The sequence below is a fragment of the Erythrolamprus reginae genome, chromosome Z, assembly GCF_031021105.1.
Source record: "Erythrolamprus reginae isolate rEryReg1 chromosome Z, rEryReg1.hap1, whole genome shotgun sequence".
Lineage (NCBI taxonomy): Eukaryota > Metazoa > Chordata > Lepidosauria > Squamata > Dipsadidae > Erythrolamprus > Erythrolamprus reginae.
In genome coordinates this window covers 4,014,353-4,029,623 of record NC_091963.1, presented here as the reverse complement: position 1 = coordinate 4,029,623, position 15,271 = coordinate 4,014,353, and the positions used below count along the sequence as shown (strand labels likewise).

Here is a 15,271-nt window from a genome sequence, read left to right as displayed (position 1 = left end):
ATCATTTTCAACCCAACTGCATCTCAACCATGAACTCTTAGGGGATAACCACATCAGGAGAAAACCCCCATTAATTCCAGTTAGATAGATAGATAGATAGATAGATAGATAGATAGATAGATAGGTAGGTAGGTAGGTAGGTAGGTAGATGTAGGTAGGTAGGTAGGTAGATAGATAGATAGATAGATAGATAGATAGATAGAGGCATAGGTAGGTAGGTAGGTAGGTAGGTAGGTAGAGAAAGAGAGACAGAGAGAGAGACAGAGAGGGGTAGGTAGGTAGGTAGGTAGATATAGGTAGGTAGATAGAGAGAGAGGCATAGATAGGTAGGTAGGTAGGTAGATAAAGAGAGAGAGAGACAGAGAGAGAGACAGAGAGGGGTACGTAGGTAGGTAGATATAGGTAGGTAGGTAGGTAAGTAGGTAGATATAGGTAGGTAGATAGATAGGTAGAGGTGTAGGTAGGTAGGTAAGTAGGTAGGGAGAGAGAGAGAGAGATGGATGAAACAATAGACAAACAGACAGGTGATGATGAGCTGAGGTGGCGCAGCAGGTAGAGTGCAGTACTGCAGGCCACTAAAACTGACTGCTAAATCTGCAGGTCAGCGGTTCAAATCTCATCACCGGCTCAAGGTTGACTCAGCCCTCCAGCTTTCCAAGGTGGGTAAAATGAGCACCCGGATTGTGGGGGCAATAGGCGGGCTCTGTTAAAAAGTGCTATTGTTAACATGTTGTAAGCCGCCCTGAGTCGAAGGAGAAGGGCTGCATTAAAAAAAATCAAATAAATAAAACAAAATGATAGAGATAGACAGATAGATAAAGACATGAATTTAGATGACTGGAAAGAGAAAGAATGTGAGTATAAACAGATAACTAAACAAATACAAGACAGAACTGGTGGAAAAGAAACACTAGCGCCATCAATGGGACCGGAGGGGGGGGTGATTTGGGAGAAATTGATGAGGTGAAATGCCCCTTAATCCCCAGGCAAAGATTATCTTAAATTTTGGGGAGAATTTTAAGGGATGAAATGCTTTCAAGCAGCCCAAGGAGAGATTTCCCCCCCCCTTCCTCTACAATCCTATTTTTGGACCAATAATTTCTGAGGAGGTCAGATGGGGGGCTGGGCAGGTTGCAACCTCCTTGGATCCTGGGGTCCAAGGGGGAAAGGAACCATGTTCACCGTCACTCATGCCCTCATCACCTCGAGGTTCGACTACTGCAACGCTCTCTACATGGGGCTACCTTTGAAAAGTGTTCGGAAACTTCAGATCGTGCAGAATGGGGCCGCGAGAGCAATCATGGGCTTTCCTAGATATGCCCGTGTTTCATCAACACTCCACAGCTTGCACTGGCTGCTGATCAGTTTCCGGTCATAATTCAAAGTGTTGGTTATGACCTATAAAGCCCTTCATGGCATCGGACCAGAATATCTCCGGGATCTCCTTCTGCCGCACAAATCCCAGCGACCAGTTAGGTCCCACAGAGTTGGCCTTCTCCGGGTCCCGTCAACTAAACAATGCCGTCTGGCGGGACCTGGGGAAGAGCCTTCTCTGTGGTGGCCCAGGCCCTCTGGAATCAACTCCCCCACAGAGATTAATTAATTAATAAATTTATTTATTTATTAGACTTGTATGCCGCCCCTCTCCGGAGATTCAGAGCGACTTGGAGATTAGGACTGTCCCACCCACCTTGTCTTTCGAAAGCTCCTGAAAACCCACATGTCGCCAGGTATAGGGAAACTGATATGTATGGTTGTTTAAGTATGGTCTGTTAGGTTGTGCGTTTGTTTTTTATAATAAGGGTTTTAAATTGTTCTTTTAACATTAGATTTGTACATTGTGTATTGTTGTTGTAATTAATAATAATAATAATAATAATAACAACAACAACAACATTTGTTTGTTTGTTTGTTTATTCACTCACTCACTCACTCACTCATTTATTTATTTATTTTGTATGCCGCCTCTCTCCGTAGACTCGGGGCGGCTCACAGCAGTAATAGAAAAACAATATACAATACAAATCTAATATTTAAAACTAAAAACCCATAATTTAAAAAACATGCACACAACATACCATACATAAACAAAATAGGCCTGGGGAAATTATCTCAGTTCCCCCATGCCTGACGGCAGACGTGAGTTTTAACGAGCTTACGAAAGGCGAGGAGGGTGGGGGCAATTCTGATCTCTGGGGGGGGGAGTTGGTTCCAGAGGGTCGGGGCCGCCACAGAGAAGGCTCTTCCCCTGGGTCCCACCAAACAACATTGTTTAGTTGACGGGACCCGGAGAAGGCCAACTCTGTGGGACCTAACTGGTCGCTGGGATTCGTGCGGCAGAAGGTGGTCCCAAAGATGATGATGATGATGATGATGATGATGATGATGATGATAATAATAATAATAATAATAATAATAATAATAATAATAATAATAATATTTTACCTGCTTTCCTTATGGTGCAGGAGGTGGAAATGGCACCATGGGAACTGGTAGCCTTACAGGTGTATACGCCAAAGTCCTCCGTTGTGGCCGAGAGAACGGTTAAAAGCTGGAACCGTTTTGGAGTTGAAGAAATCAGGATCCGATCCGTGCTGCACATCACTGCTCCGTCTGGGAGGCGATAGAAAGAAAGTTTGCCAGGAATTTGGCAGCTGCCTAAAATTGAAAGTCAACCTCTTTGGAATGCCGGGAGTCAGGAGCCCACAAATTAAAGGTAGTCCTCGACTTATAGCCACCACGGGGACCAAAATCTCTATTGCCAAGTGAGGCCATTAATTGAGCCGTGCTTGATTTCATGAACTTTTTTTTTTTTGCTATGTTGTTAATAATAATAATGAATAATAATATTTTATTAGATTGTTAGATCAGCAGCTCTTAACAGAATTGTTAAGTGAATCCGGCATCAACCATTGTCGGAAACCGGCTGGGAAGATTTTCACAAATAGTGATCACACGACCCCAGGATTCTGCAACTGTCGCAAATACATGATGGTGGCTGATTGCCTGAATTTTGATCATGTGACCACCAGGATCATGTGACCACCAGGATCATGTGACCACCAGGATGCTCAATAGCTGTAAGTGTTAGGACTTGTAAGTGTAAGTCACTTTTTTCAATGATGTTGTAACTTTGAACTTTCTCCCTCCCTTCTTTCCTTCCTCCCTCCCCCTCCCACTTTTCCCTTCCTTCTTTCCTCCCTATCTCCAGTTTTTCTTTCCTTTCTTCCTTCCTTCCTTCTCCTTCTTTTTCTTTCCCCCTCCCCCTCTTCCTTCCTTCTTCTTTCCTCCCTCTCTCCCTCTCTCGTTTTCCTTCCTTCCTTCCTCCACTTTTCCTCCCTCCCTCCCTCTCTTCCTTCTTTCCCTCTCCCTCTCTCTCCCACTTTTTCCTTCCTTCCTTCCTCCCTCCCTCCCTCTCTTCCTTCTTTCCCTCTCCCTCGCTCTACCACTTTTCCCTTCCTTCCTCCCTCCCTCCCTCCCTCTCTTCCTTCTTTCCCTCTCCCTCGCTCTACCACTTTTTCCTTCCTTCCTTCCTCCCTCCCTTCCTCCCTCCCTCCCTCTCTTCCTTCTTTCCCTCTCCCTCGCTCTACCACTTTTCCCTTCCTTCCTTCCTTCCTCCCTCCCTCCCTCTCTTCCTTCTTTCCCTCTCCCTCTCTCTCCCACTTTTTCCTTCCTTCCTTCCTCCCTTCCTTCCTCCCTCCCTCCCTCCATCTCTTCCTTCTTTCCCTCTCCCTCGCTCTACCACTTTTCCCTTCCTTCCTTCCTCCTTCCCTCCCTCTCTTCCTTCTTTCCCTCTCCCTCGCTCTACCACTTTTCCCTTCCTTCCTCCCTCTCTTCCTTCTTTCTCTCTCCCTCGCTCTACCACTTTTTCCTTCCTTCCTTCCTCCCTCCCTTCCTCCCTCCCTCCCTCTCTTCCTTCTTTCCCTCTCCCTCGCTCTACCACTTTTCCCTTCCTTCCTCCCTCCCTCCCTCTCTTCCTTCTTTCCCTCTCCCTCTCTCTCCCACTTTTTCCTTCCTTCCTTCCTCCCTTCCTCCCTCCCTCCCTCCATCTCTTCTTTCTTTCCCTCTCCCTCGCTCTACCACTTTTCCCTTCCTTCCTTCCTCCTTCCCTCCCTCTCTTCCTTCTTTCCCTCTCCCTCGCTCTACCACTTTTCCCTTCCTTCCTCCCTCTCTTCCTTCTTTCCCTCTCCCTCGCTCTACCACTTTTTCCTTCCTTTCTTCTTTCCTCCCCCTCTCTCTATCCTGACTGCTAAATGAATGGGCCTAGGTCGAGGACTACTTATATAAGGAATATAGCTTGGAAACATCACTGGACAAAAGAGGAATTTGGGGGGGGGGGTTTAAAGGACTCTCCTTAGAGCGGTGATTTTCAACCTTTTTTGAGCCATGGCACATTTTTTACATTTACAAAACCCTGGGGCACACCACCAACCAAAATGACACAAAATGACACCCTAAGACACTCTCTTTTTCCATCCCTATCTCCCCCCCCCCCTGTGTCTGTGTGTATACACACTCTTGAACCATTTCCAAAAACAGGTGAGGGTTGGGGGGTTTTCTTTCTTATTCTTTGGGTGCTTTTTATCATATGCTTTAAATCAAGAGTCACTTCTCTCTCTCTCTCTTTTGTTTCTCTCTCTCCTCTCATTCTCTGTCTCAATCATTTTCTCATTTCCCTCTTTTCCTCCCCTTTTTGCTCATTTCTCTCTCTCTCCCTTCCTTTCCTTTTCTCTCTCTCTTTCTTTCTTTCTTTCTCTCTTTCTCTCTTTCTTCCTTTCTCTTTCCTTCTCTCTCTTTCTTTCTATCACTCTTGCTTTCTCTCTCTTTCTCATTCTCTTGCTTTCTTTCTCTCTCTCTCTCTCACTCTCTCTCTCAGCAAAAAATTGTGAGACCGGAACCTGAGCTTCCTTCTTCGCGGCACACCTGACCATGTCTCGCGGCACACTAGTGTGCCACGGCACACTGGTTGAAAAACACTGCCTTAGAGGAACGATGAGCATTTGGTTTCCAAGCGGAGTTTCAAAACCTGCAGCACTCACCTGCACGACTTTAAACCAAATGCATCTTTTCTCAGGATCAAGGGCCACTTTGCAGAGGGCTCTGACCCCAACATGGGTGAAAATTCCCCCGGTTTTGAGGAGCTGCAAAATATCGTTCGAGCATCCTTGTGTGCAGCAAAGCCCCCTTTTGTCTGTGATCCAAAGCACCCCACCACCCTCAAAACCCCAGAAAGCTTCGAAGTGGGCAGGCAAGGTCAGTTGATAGCAAAATGCGTCACCTGTTCATTTACTAGCATTGATGATTTTACCTAGTATGGTAATGAAATGTCTGCAAGAAAAGCCACCCAGCCCAGGGAGCACCAAGGACCCCACAGTGTTTCCTCCTCCCCCTCCTCCTCCCCGCCAACCCCTCTCTCTTCTATTACTGATTGTATTACTTAGTTTGGTAATGAAACGCCTGCAAGTGAAACAGCTCAGCTCAGGGAGCTTCAAAGGCCACAGGTTATGTTGTTGTCAACCTGCAGGAAGGGGTTTGTAAAAGCAGCCAGGAGACCTGTTTGGAGAAAGGTGAGATCCTGCCAACCTATGATACAGTACCTTTGAACCATTCAATGCCAGAGAAGGAATGGGACGAGGTCCGGCAGGAGAGGGTCAAAGATTGTCCAATGGCAACTGTCTGATCGGTGAGCTCTTCTGTGAAAGATGGCCCTGGAAAGGAGAAAGGATGGTTTTGTTTATTTATTTATTTATTCTTTGTCCAATATACAATACATATGGAAGAAAATAGACATTAAATAGTATATATAGGGATAGTAAGTAAAAAAGAAGAGAAGTAGATGAGAGGGAGAGAATATATAAGATATATGAGATAAGGAAAGATAATTGGACAGGGGATGAAAGGCACACCAGTGCACTTATGTACGCCCCTTACTGGCCTCTTAGGAACCTGGAGAGGTCAACCGTGGAGAGTCTAAGGGAGAAATGTTAGGGGTTGGGAGTTGACACTATAGAGTCCGGTAATGAGTTCCACTCATCGACAACTCGATTGTTAAAGTCATATTTTTTACAGTCAAGTTTGGAGCGGTTAATATTAAGTTTGAATCTGTTGCGTGCTCTTGTGTTGTTGCGGTTGAAGGTGAAGTAGTCGTTGACCGGAAGGACGTTGCAGCATATGATCTTGTGGGCAATACTTAAATCGTGTTTTAGACGCCACAGTTCTAAGCTTTCAAGATCTAGGATAGTTAGTCTGTTTTCGTAAGGTATTCTGTTTCGAGTGGAGGAGTGAAGGGCTCTTCTGGTGAAATATCTTTGGACGTTTTCGAGAGTGTTGATGTCTGAAATGTGGTGTGGGTTCCAGACAGATGAGCTGTATTCGAGGATGGGTCTGGCATAAGTTTTGTAGGCTCTAGTCAGTAGTGTGTGATTGCCAGAGCAGAAGCTACGTAGGATCAGGTTAACAACTCTGGAAGCCTTTTTGGCGATATAGTTGCAGTGGGCTTTAGCACTTAGGTCGTTTGATATTAGTATTCCAAGGTCTTTTACTGAATGTGGGTTGGCTGTGAGGGTTTGTTTATTCAGTTCATATATGAGGTTTGGATTCTTTTTGCCGATTTGATTCTGAACATATGCTGGTTTTGATTCTGGGGGAACCATCCAAGCCCAGTCAAACTAAGAAAGTTCACTTGGAACAAGGAGATTAAAAAGACTCCGGAATTCTTCCTACTAGGTATCACTGATACCAAATATAAAAAAGAAATATACTATTTAATAATTCACATATTAGTAGCGGCAAGAATTACATTTGCACAACAATGGAAAGAAAAGGAACTACGAAAAGACGAGGAGGTTTTTAAGAAAATCAGAGAATGTGCAGAATTTGATATGATGACGAGACAGCTAAATTATCAAATGGAAGCAGAGTTTTATAAAACTTGGGAGAAAGTATATAATTGGTGGAATGTTAAACTGAATAAATGATATATTGAAATTTTATAGATAAGTTTTTAATTTTAGTAATTGATTTTATATATTTAACCACAATGTTGTAACATAAATGTTGAAGTAGATATTATATTATAGTAGTATATTAAGAAATATTATGAATAAGTTTTTAGATTTATTAATTGATTTCAATTATTTTAATCACAATGTTAAAATGGGAATACAGTATTGAAATAGATGTTATATTGTAGTAGTATATTAAGAATTATTTTTCTGTATTGATCTGAAGTATAATTAGTTTTCTTTTTTGTATTAATAAGACTTCTATACTTAGGAGAGCAATGGTAGCTCCTCTAAATGTTAAATGTTGTTTGTCTTGTTTGTTTTAAATGAAAATCAATAATAATAATAATTATTTTATTTATTTATTTATTTATTTATTTTGTCCAATACACAATTACTATATACACATAGTAAAATACATGATGAAGGTTATAGAGGAGATACTCATAGTAAAATACATCTAAGAAAGAATAGAAAAGAAGATATAGTAATAGAACATATCATAAGAATAGAAGAAGAGATATAGGAATAGAAGAACGGTATAGGAGATATAGGAGAGCAATAGGACAGGGAACGTGTTGTGATTCCGTCTGAGGCCCCTCAGGGAACGGCTGATCCTCTGCCGGCTTCCTGCTCAGAGGGGGAGGATGAGGAACAGGAAGTTCAGGCAGACGGGGAGGAGGAATCTCAGGCTGAGGGAGAGGGAGGACAGCCAGAGTCCCCCGAGAGGGAGCTCTCCCCAGCAAGCAGCCTGGATTCCTTAGATGAAAATGCACAAGCAATCATCGATCTCCGGCAGAGAAGAGCAACACAACGAAGGGGACAATTAGCCACGTACTTTCAGCACTAAAGAGGCAACAGCTGGGTTTGGGTGGTGCTCTCTGGAAAGGCTGAAAAGGCAGACCCACCCTTCCTGGCTTGTGGAGTATTATCTTTGGAGTCCTGAGACCTGGCTGTGATCTTTGGCGTCTTGGAATTCTGGTTTGTGACTTTGAATACTGAAACCTTGGGGGGAAAAGGTGTGGGTCTTATTCTCTACAGTGGTGGGTGTGCCAGCAAGAAGTCTGCTGTATTGTCTGGCCATCAGGACTCTGCTGTGAAGTCTCATAGCCTGCCTGTTGGGAAGAACAGGTTTTTCTCTGTGTTTATTTTTCAAACTATAAAGTGCTTTTGCTTTTACCAGCGTGTCTGGCTGCTTTTTCCAGTTGGTGTTGAAGTCTGGGGGCACCCAGACAGAACAGAATGGAAGGCACTCTAGTGCACTTGTACTCGCCCCTTACTGACCTCTTAGGAATCTGGATAGATCAACCGTGGATAATCTAAGGGTAAAGTGTTGGGGGTTTGGGGATGACACTATGGAGACCAGTAATGAGTTCCACGCTTCGGCAACTCGGTTACTCAAGTCATATTTTTTACAGTCCACTTTGGAGCAGTTAATATTAAGTTTAAATCTGTTGTGAGCTCTTGTGTTGTTGTGGTTGAAGCTGAAGTAGTCGCCGACAGGCAGGACGTTGCAGCATATGATCTTGTGGGCAATACTTAGATCTTGTTTAAGGCGTCTTAGTTCTAGGCTTTCTTTTGTTTGGACAATATCCTGCCTCTTTGTAAACCACTTAGAGAGGGCTGTAAAGCACTGTGAAGCAAGATATAAGTCTGAGGTGCTTCTGCCTTATCACAACCAATCTCCTGTTTACCAAGGTCAAAGTCTTTTATCACAGTCTCATCCTGCTTGCTTCAGGCAATGTAAATTTCCCCCTTTGATCGTATAACGTCCTGTTTGGAGTGATGTATACTTGTTTATCAGTGAGATGTTTATTGAACCGTTTTATGGTCAGTTGTCTTCCTGTTGCAAATTCCACCAGAAATGCAGACTTAAGCAAGTTAATTCCGTCCTATCCTGGCTGTAATGGAATCAGGGTAATCAGAGCATTTTATGGTAGAGGTCCAGAGATATATAATATAATATGATCCTATTCTAACATGTATGCTATACTGCAACATAAATCTAAATGTTATAGCTATTTCTAAACCAAAGACCGCCAATGGTTAAAAAAGGCAGAAGGCAGAGATCGAACCCAGGACCCAAATCCTCCCTTCAACCTTCGCTCCTCCACTCCAACCTCCCAACCTTACTTCAGTCCCCCCTCCCCCTCCCCATGGTTCTACCTTTGTCCTTGGTCTTGAGGGTTGGCAAAGTGAATGCCGAGAACATCTTTTTCTTTTTGGACATTGGGGAAGGCTCCGTCAAGGAGGTCCTCTCAGCTTCCTCACTCTTGACTTCCTCAGAAGCTAGAAAATAGAGGGCCATCAAAAAGGTAAGGGACAGCGTCAGCCACGAGATCCAAAGCTCCATTCTGCTTTGTAGAAGCCTCCAAAACTAGCAGGTTTTAAGACTTGTGAACTTTAACTTCCAGAATTCCTCAGTCAGCCAAGACTTTTCCTTTCCTTCTGGATTTCAACTCCTAGAAATCTTAGAATTCTTAGAATAACAGAGTTGGTAAATCCACAGGAACTGAATGTAAACATGCCTGGGATAAACATAGATCCATCCTAAGATAAAATACAGGAAATAGTATAAGGGCAGACTAGATGGACCATGAGGTCTTCTTCTGCTGCCAGTCTTCTATGTTTCTATGACCTTGGAGGTCTTCTAGTCCAACCCCCGCTTAGGCAGAAAACCCTCCACCAGACTAAAAGTTATCCAGTTTTTAAAAACTTTCAGTGTTGGAGCATTCAAAACTTCTGGTGGCAAGCTGTTCCACTGATTAATTGCTCTAACTGAAATTTCTCCTTAGTTCTAAGTTGCTTCTCTCCTTCATTAGTTTCCACCCATTGCTTTCTTGATGTTGTGCATCTGTAGAGAGGAAGTGTTCTCTAACATATAATAATAATAATAATAATAATAATAATAATAATAATAATAATAATATAGTTTATGCATGGTATGTTTGTGTGTATGTCTTGCTTTTTAAATAAGGGGTTATTAGATTTGTTGTACATTGTTTTTATTATTGCTGTGAGCCGCCCCGAGTCTACAGAGAGGGGCGGCATGCAAATCTAATGAATGAATGAATGAATGAATGAATGAATGAATGAATGAATGAATGAATGAATAAATAAATAAATAAATAAATAAATAAGCCGTACTGAGTAGTGTTGGGCGAATCCAACGAAGTTCGGGTTCGGCAAACTCACCAGAACTTTGCCGTGAAGTTCGGGTGAGTTCGCCGAACCCAAACCCGAACTTTTGCTTGTAGCAAGCCGCTGCGGCGTCCTTTTCTATAAAAATAAACAAGGAGGTGGGGAATTCCCCACCTCCTTTCGCTTACTTTTATTTTTACAGAAAAGGATGCCGCAGCGGCACTGCAAGCAAAAGGAGGTGGGGAATCCCACGAACGGATTCCGGGGGCGGGGCTTTGACCTCACGGAGACTCCTTCCTCCCCGTTTCGGTCGGCCAGGAAGTAGTCTCCCTGACGTCAAAGCCCCGCCCCCAGAATCTCTTCGTGGGATGCCCCACCTCCTTTTGCTTGCAGCGCCGCAAGCGAAAGGAGGTGGGAAATCCCACGATGGAATTCCCCACTCTCCACCCGGGCGGTGGCATTTTGCGGTGTTCGGCTGAACCTGAACCCGAACTTTACCTGAACTTTAAAAAAATTCGGGTTCAGCATGTCAAACACTGCAAAATTCAGCATGAACCCGAACTTTGTAGGTTCAGTTCGCCCAACACTAGTCCTAAGTCCACGGAGAGAGGCTTAGTAAATTGATAAATTGATAAATTGATAAATTGATAAATTGATGAATTGATGAATTGATGAATTGATGAATTGATGAATTGATAAATTGATAAATTGATAAATTGATAAATTGATAAATTGATAAATTGATAAATTGATAAATTGATAAATTGATAAATTGATAAATTGATAAATTGATAATCATTACCTGTTCTGGTGTCTTCACTGGACAGTTTTCTGGTCAACATCTTCGAGAACTGAGCTACGGACGCCTTCATCCTCTTCCTCAGACTGAATTCCACCTGCTCCATGGACCGAGAGCGGACGACCGGCTTGAAAAGTCCCAAGGCGCTCTGGAGGGAACTCTTCCTCTTCCTCGTCGGGTCTGAGGGGAGATCATACTGGGACCCCATGGGTAGATCTCCTTCCGAGTCGGACCTCTTCCCTATCCGAGGTGCGACGGCTGGTTCAGGAGTCAGGCTCACCTCCATTTTCAGGACGCTTGCTTCTTCTTTTCCAGAAGGTTCCTTGAGGGCCGCCTCAGGCAAATTATCCTCCCTAAGAAACGTTTTTTTCTCCTGGTGGGAAGTTTGGAGTTTGGATCCAGGTGGCCTCTTGGTGGGCAAATTCTCTGGCGCTTTCCTGAAACTCAGGAAGTCGAATGCAGAATAGACAATGTCGTAGAGCTCGGTGAGGTTGAGGAAAGCTGGCTCCACCTCCGCGATATCGAACTTGGAGGTCTTGCTGTCAGGACGAGGCACCTCGGAGAGATCCTGGATCTGCACCAGGGCAATTTCATACATCCGGCTACTTCCTGGGTAATCCAAGGCTTCATAAGGGGAAGACATCCTGGCTTTCTTGCCGAGGTAAGACTGAAGGCTGAAATAGTCTTCTTCTCCAGGGTAGATAATATCGGCTTCTGAAGGGTCTGCTAGGCCAATGCCACCTTCTCTCTTGCCTCTGCGCACCAGGTACCTGCTTTTCGGCCTGGCCGCTTGGCCAGGTGGCTGTTGACGGAGCATCTCATCTTGGGGCGACTCCGGCCAAGGAGGTGTTGCTTCCGATTGGTAAGCCATCTTCTCCGCTACGTTCTCCATAAAGTGAGCCTCTGAGTCACTGTAAAATCTCTGCTCGTGGCTTCTTCTGCCTTCTCCGATGGAATATGGCCTTTTCATTTGAGTTATGGAGACTTTCTCTCCAGAGGTTGCTGACGGTCTCATTCTCGCGTGAGAATAGCCTGCTACAGGGGCCGTTTGGCCCTTGAGGGCCTCACTGGAAGCAGGCGGCAGGTGGTGGTAGAGCTCGTACTTTTCAGCCTCAAAGAAGGACATCAGATCTGCTTGGGCTTGAGGAGTACGCTGAACCTCTCTCTTCTCAGACTCTCTTTCTGGGTAAGCAGAGGACTTTGGTAGTGAGGCCATCTGGGTTTCTACAAGAAGTATGGGTACTGGGGTGGGCCCTGGTTGGGAAGACGCTTGCATCAGAGCAGCAGGACTTCTTGGGGTGGTAGGAGAGGCTCTTCTGTAAAGAGGAGACTCTCGTTGTATTGGGGACTGGATTCCTCCCAGGGCAACAATCTCTGGATGAAGAGGACCTTCACTTTTTGCAATGGGTAGCTTCCTCTCCATTTTTGCAACGGGCACCTGAGGTGAAGGTTTCTGCTTTGCACCATCGGAGATTGAAGGTGTGGCCGTTTTTGCTCGAGGGATGTCCAACCTCTCCAGACCTTTCTTCTCTAGCATGGCTGACTTGGCCAATGGGGATCCTGAGGGCTTCCGAGATGGAATTTTCTGTTCCTCAAGGATCGAGGAGGCTGAAATGTCAGGATGCAAAACAGAAGGACCTAAACCTCTACTCTCCACTGTTTGTGTTCCAGGGTAAATAAAGGATGGGTGACCTTCACGCACCGGCACAGTCTGTAGGTCTTTGGGAACAGCTTTCAGAAGAGGAAGACTTTCTCCTGGTTGACGTCCTTCAATGCTCTTGGGAGACACTGGGGTGGCCTCACGGGGCAGTTTGTCCTCCTTGCTATCCCAAGGCAGCAAATTTGGGCTCTCGGGTGGTGGTCCTCTCAAAGCAGATGTTTCCCCCTTCGGAAAAACGGTTCTTCCAGGAGAAGATATGGATGTCTTCTCCTGCTCGATGTCACTTTTTGAAGCCAACCCTGAAGCAAAACCAGGTTGCTGAGATTCTAAAATCAGATCTTCTCTGCCTTGGGGAGGTCTCCCCATAAAACGTGGCACCTTCGTCTTCTGAAGTAAATCCTCCTCTTTTTCAGAGCCCTGTGCCGAAATCAAGGCCTTCTTCTTACCCTGCTGAAGGCCCAACCTGGATCTTTCCTTGTCATCCAGTGGGGCTAACCGTGGGTGTTCTTCAGACAAACCCCTCCTAGCTTTTGCTGCTGATGTTTTTTCATCCCTCACCTGAGTTCCTTCTGCTGGACTACCCTGTGGCGTGGCGTCCGGGTCTTCTTCTGCAATCTCCTGCTCCTCAGCGAAGCTCTCGGCTCTTATTCTGTAGTCATCCAAAGAACGGCTCCTGGTGGACACCTGGAAAGTCACCTTGGGCGATTTCTGAGCCGTGTCGAAAGAAGCTGATTTGGTGATCTGGGGTCCCTCTCGTTCCTTCCCCAATTCTGCATCTGCCAACATCGCTCCTTCTCCACCAAGTTCAAACTGTTCTAGCAAGGGTTCCCGTAGACCAGTTAAAGCGGATTTTGAATATCCAGCTTTCCGGTAAGACCGCTTAGCTTTCTCTAGCTGTTTTCTCTGCCCCTTTCCTGGTGAGGAAGGGACATTGGTCAGAATTTCCGATGGGTGGCTGTAAAACGTACTCTTGATGACGCTGTGTCTCGGGACGCAACCTGGAGATCGTTCTGGTCTTCCTTCTTCTGGAGGCAACAATCCAGTTGGGTCTTGCAACGGAGCCAGCTCAAACAATGCTCTTCCATGGGCGTCAACCTTGGAGATTTCTCGTTCCTTCAACCTTCTGGTTTTGATGGGTGGCATGGAATCATCAGGAAGCTTGAACTCATCTTCAAATACTTCACCTTCTTGATCATTGGAGCCTTCCAGCACAGAGAGACGGACCTCCGGAATGGGTCCAAAAGGTTTTTTCCCAGAGGAGACCAAAATTTCGTTGTCCGAGGATGACCCGCTGGTGCTGGAGGAACTGCTCTCTTCGACCAGTTGTCGGGAGATGCCAAGTGAGGTGTTTTTCTGGTGCTTTTCTAGAATTTCTGGGATCGGCCTCATCACGAGCAATGACTTGTAGCTCATAAGGGACCTCTGGGCACGAAAGGAATGGCGGAAGAGGAAGATTAAAGCAGTGGAAAAGAGAAAACTGAGGTCAGATCAAACACAGTATGATAGAACCTAGAATCATAGGGTTGGAAGGGATCTAGGAGGTCAATTAGTCCAACCCTCCTGTTTAAGAGGGAGACCCTGTACCAGTGATGGCGAACCTATCGCACAGATGCCACAGGTCACACACAGAGCCATATCTTCTGGCACGCGAGCCGTTGCCCTAGCTCAGCTCCAACATGCATGTGTGTGCTGGCCAGCTGATTGTTTGCTTGCACAGAGGCTCTGGGAGGGTGTTTTCGGCTTCCAGAGAGCCTCCAGGGGTATGGGGGAGGGTGTTTTTGCCCTCCCCAGGCTCCGGGAAGCCTTTGGAGCCCGGGGAGGGTGAAACACGAGCCTACTGGGCCCACCAGAAGTTGGAAAACAGGCCATTTCCAGCCTCAAGAGGACCTTTTAAAACAGCGAAAGCTGTTTTAGCCCTCCCCGGGCATTGAATTATGAGTGTGGGCACTCGCACATGCATGATAGCGCACACCCAAGCTCTTTTGGCACCCAAGGAGAAAAAGGTTCCCCATCACTGCCCTGTACCATTTCAAACAAATGGCTGTTCAATCTGTTGCATTCCCCATAAGATACCACTATATCACCATGGTCAAAATGATGATTATACCTCAAATAATTTCACAAAAAACACCTGCAATATAGGTAGTCCTCAACTTGCAACTATTCGTTTAGTGACCATTTGGCCCTGAAAAAAAGGTGACTTTTGGCCATTTTTCACACTTGTAACCATTGCAGCATCCACGGCATACAAATCTAATAAATTATTATTAAATTATTATTATTATCCTCATGGCCACTCAATCCAAATTCAGACCTTTGGGCAACTGATTCTTATTTATGATGGTTTCAGTGTCTTGGGGTCACACAACCACTTCTGTGACTTTCTGACCATGGGAAAGCCAGATTCACTTAACAACTGTGTTACTAATTCAACAACTGCAGTGGTTATTTTGCAAGTATAGCCACAGTAGTTGCAGAACGGGGCAAAACTCACTTAACGACTCTCTCGCTTAGCAGCAGAAATTTTGGGCTTAATCGTATTCTTCCATTTCTTTACAAATCCGCTTTGAATCAGGAGTTATAATAGGAAACCCCATTTGATTTTTGTTTTGAGAGTTGTTTCAAAAAGAGATAATTTTCAAACATGGCTAGCAGATACAGCCGTGT

At 45.1% G+C, this 15,271-nt stretch overlaps 1 protein-coding gene across 1 annotated transcript in view; it reads right to left on the bottom strand.

Moving 5' to 3' along the window:
* Nucleotides 1-15,271, bottom strand: part of OBSCN (obscurin, cytoskeletal calmodulin and titin-interacting RhoGEF) — a 334,659-nt gene that overhangs the window by 31,740 nt on the left and 287,648 nt on the right. Inside the window, 5 exon segments of the mRNA XM_070766937.1 lie at nucleotides 2,446-2,613; nucleotides 5,598-5,708; nucleotides 9,171-9,293; nucleotides 10,948-12,401; nucleotides 12,636-14,026. Of these exon segments, the coding sequence (XP_070623038.1) occupies nucleotides 2,446-2,613; nucleotides 5,598-5,708; nucleotides 9,171-9,293; nucleotides 10,948-12,401; nucleotides 12,636-14,026 (3,247 nt within the window).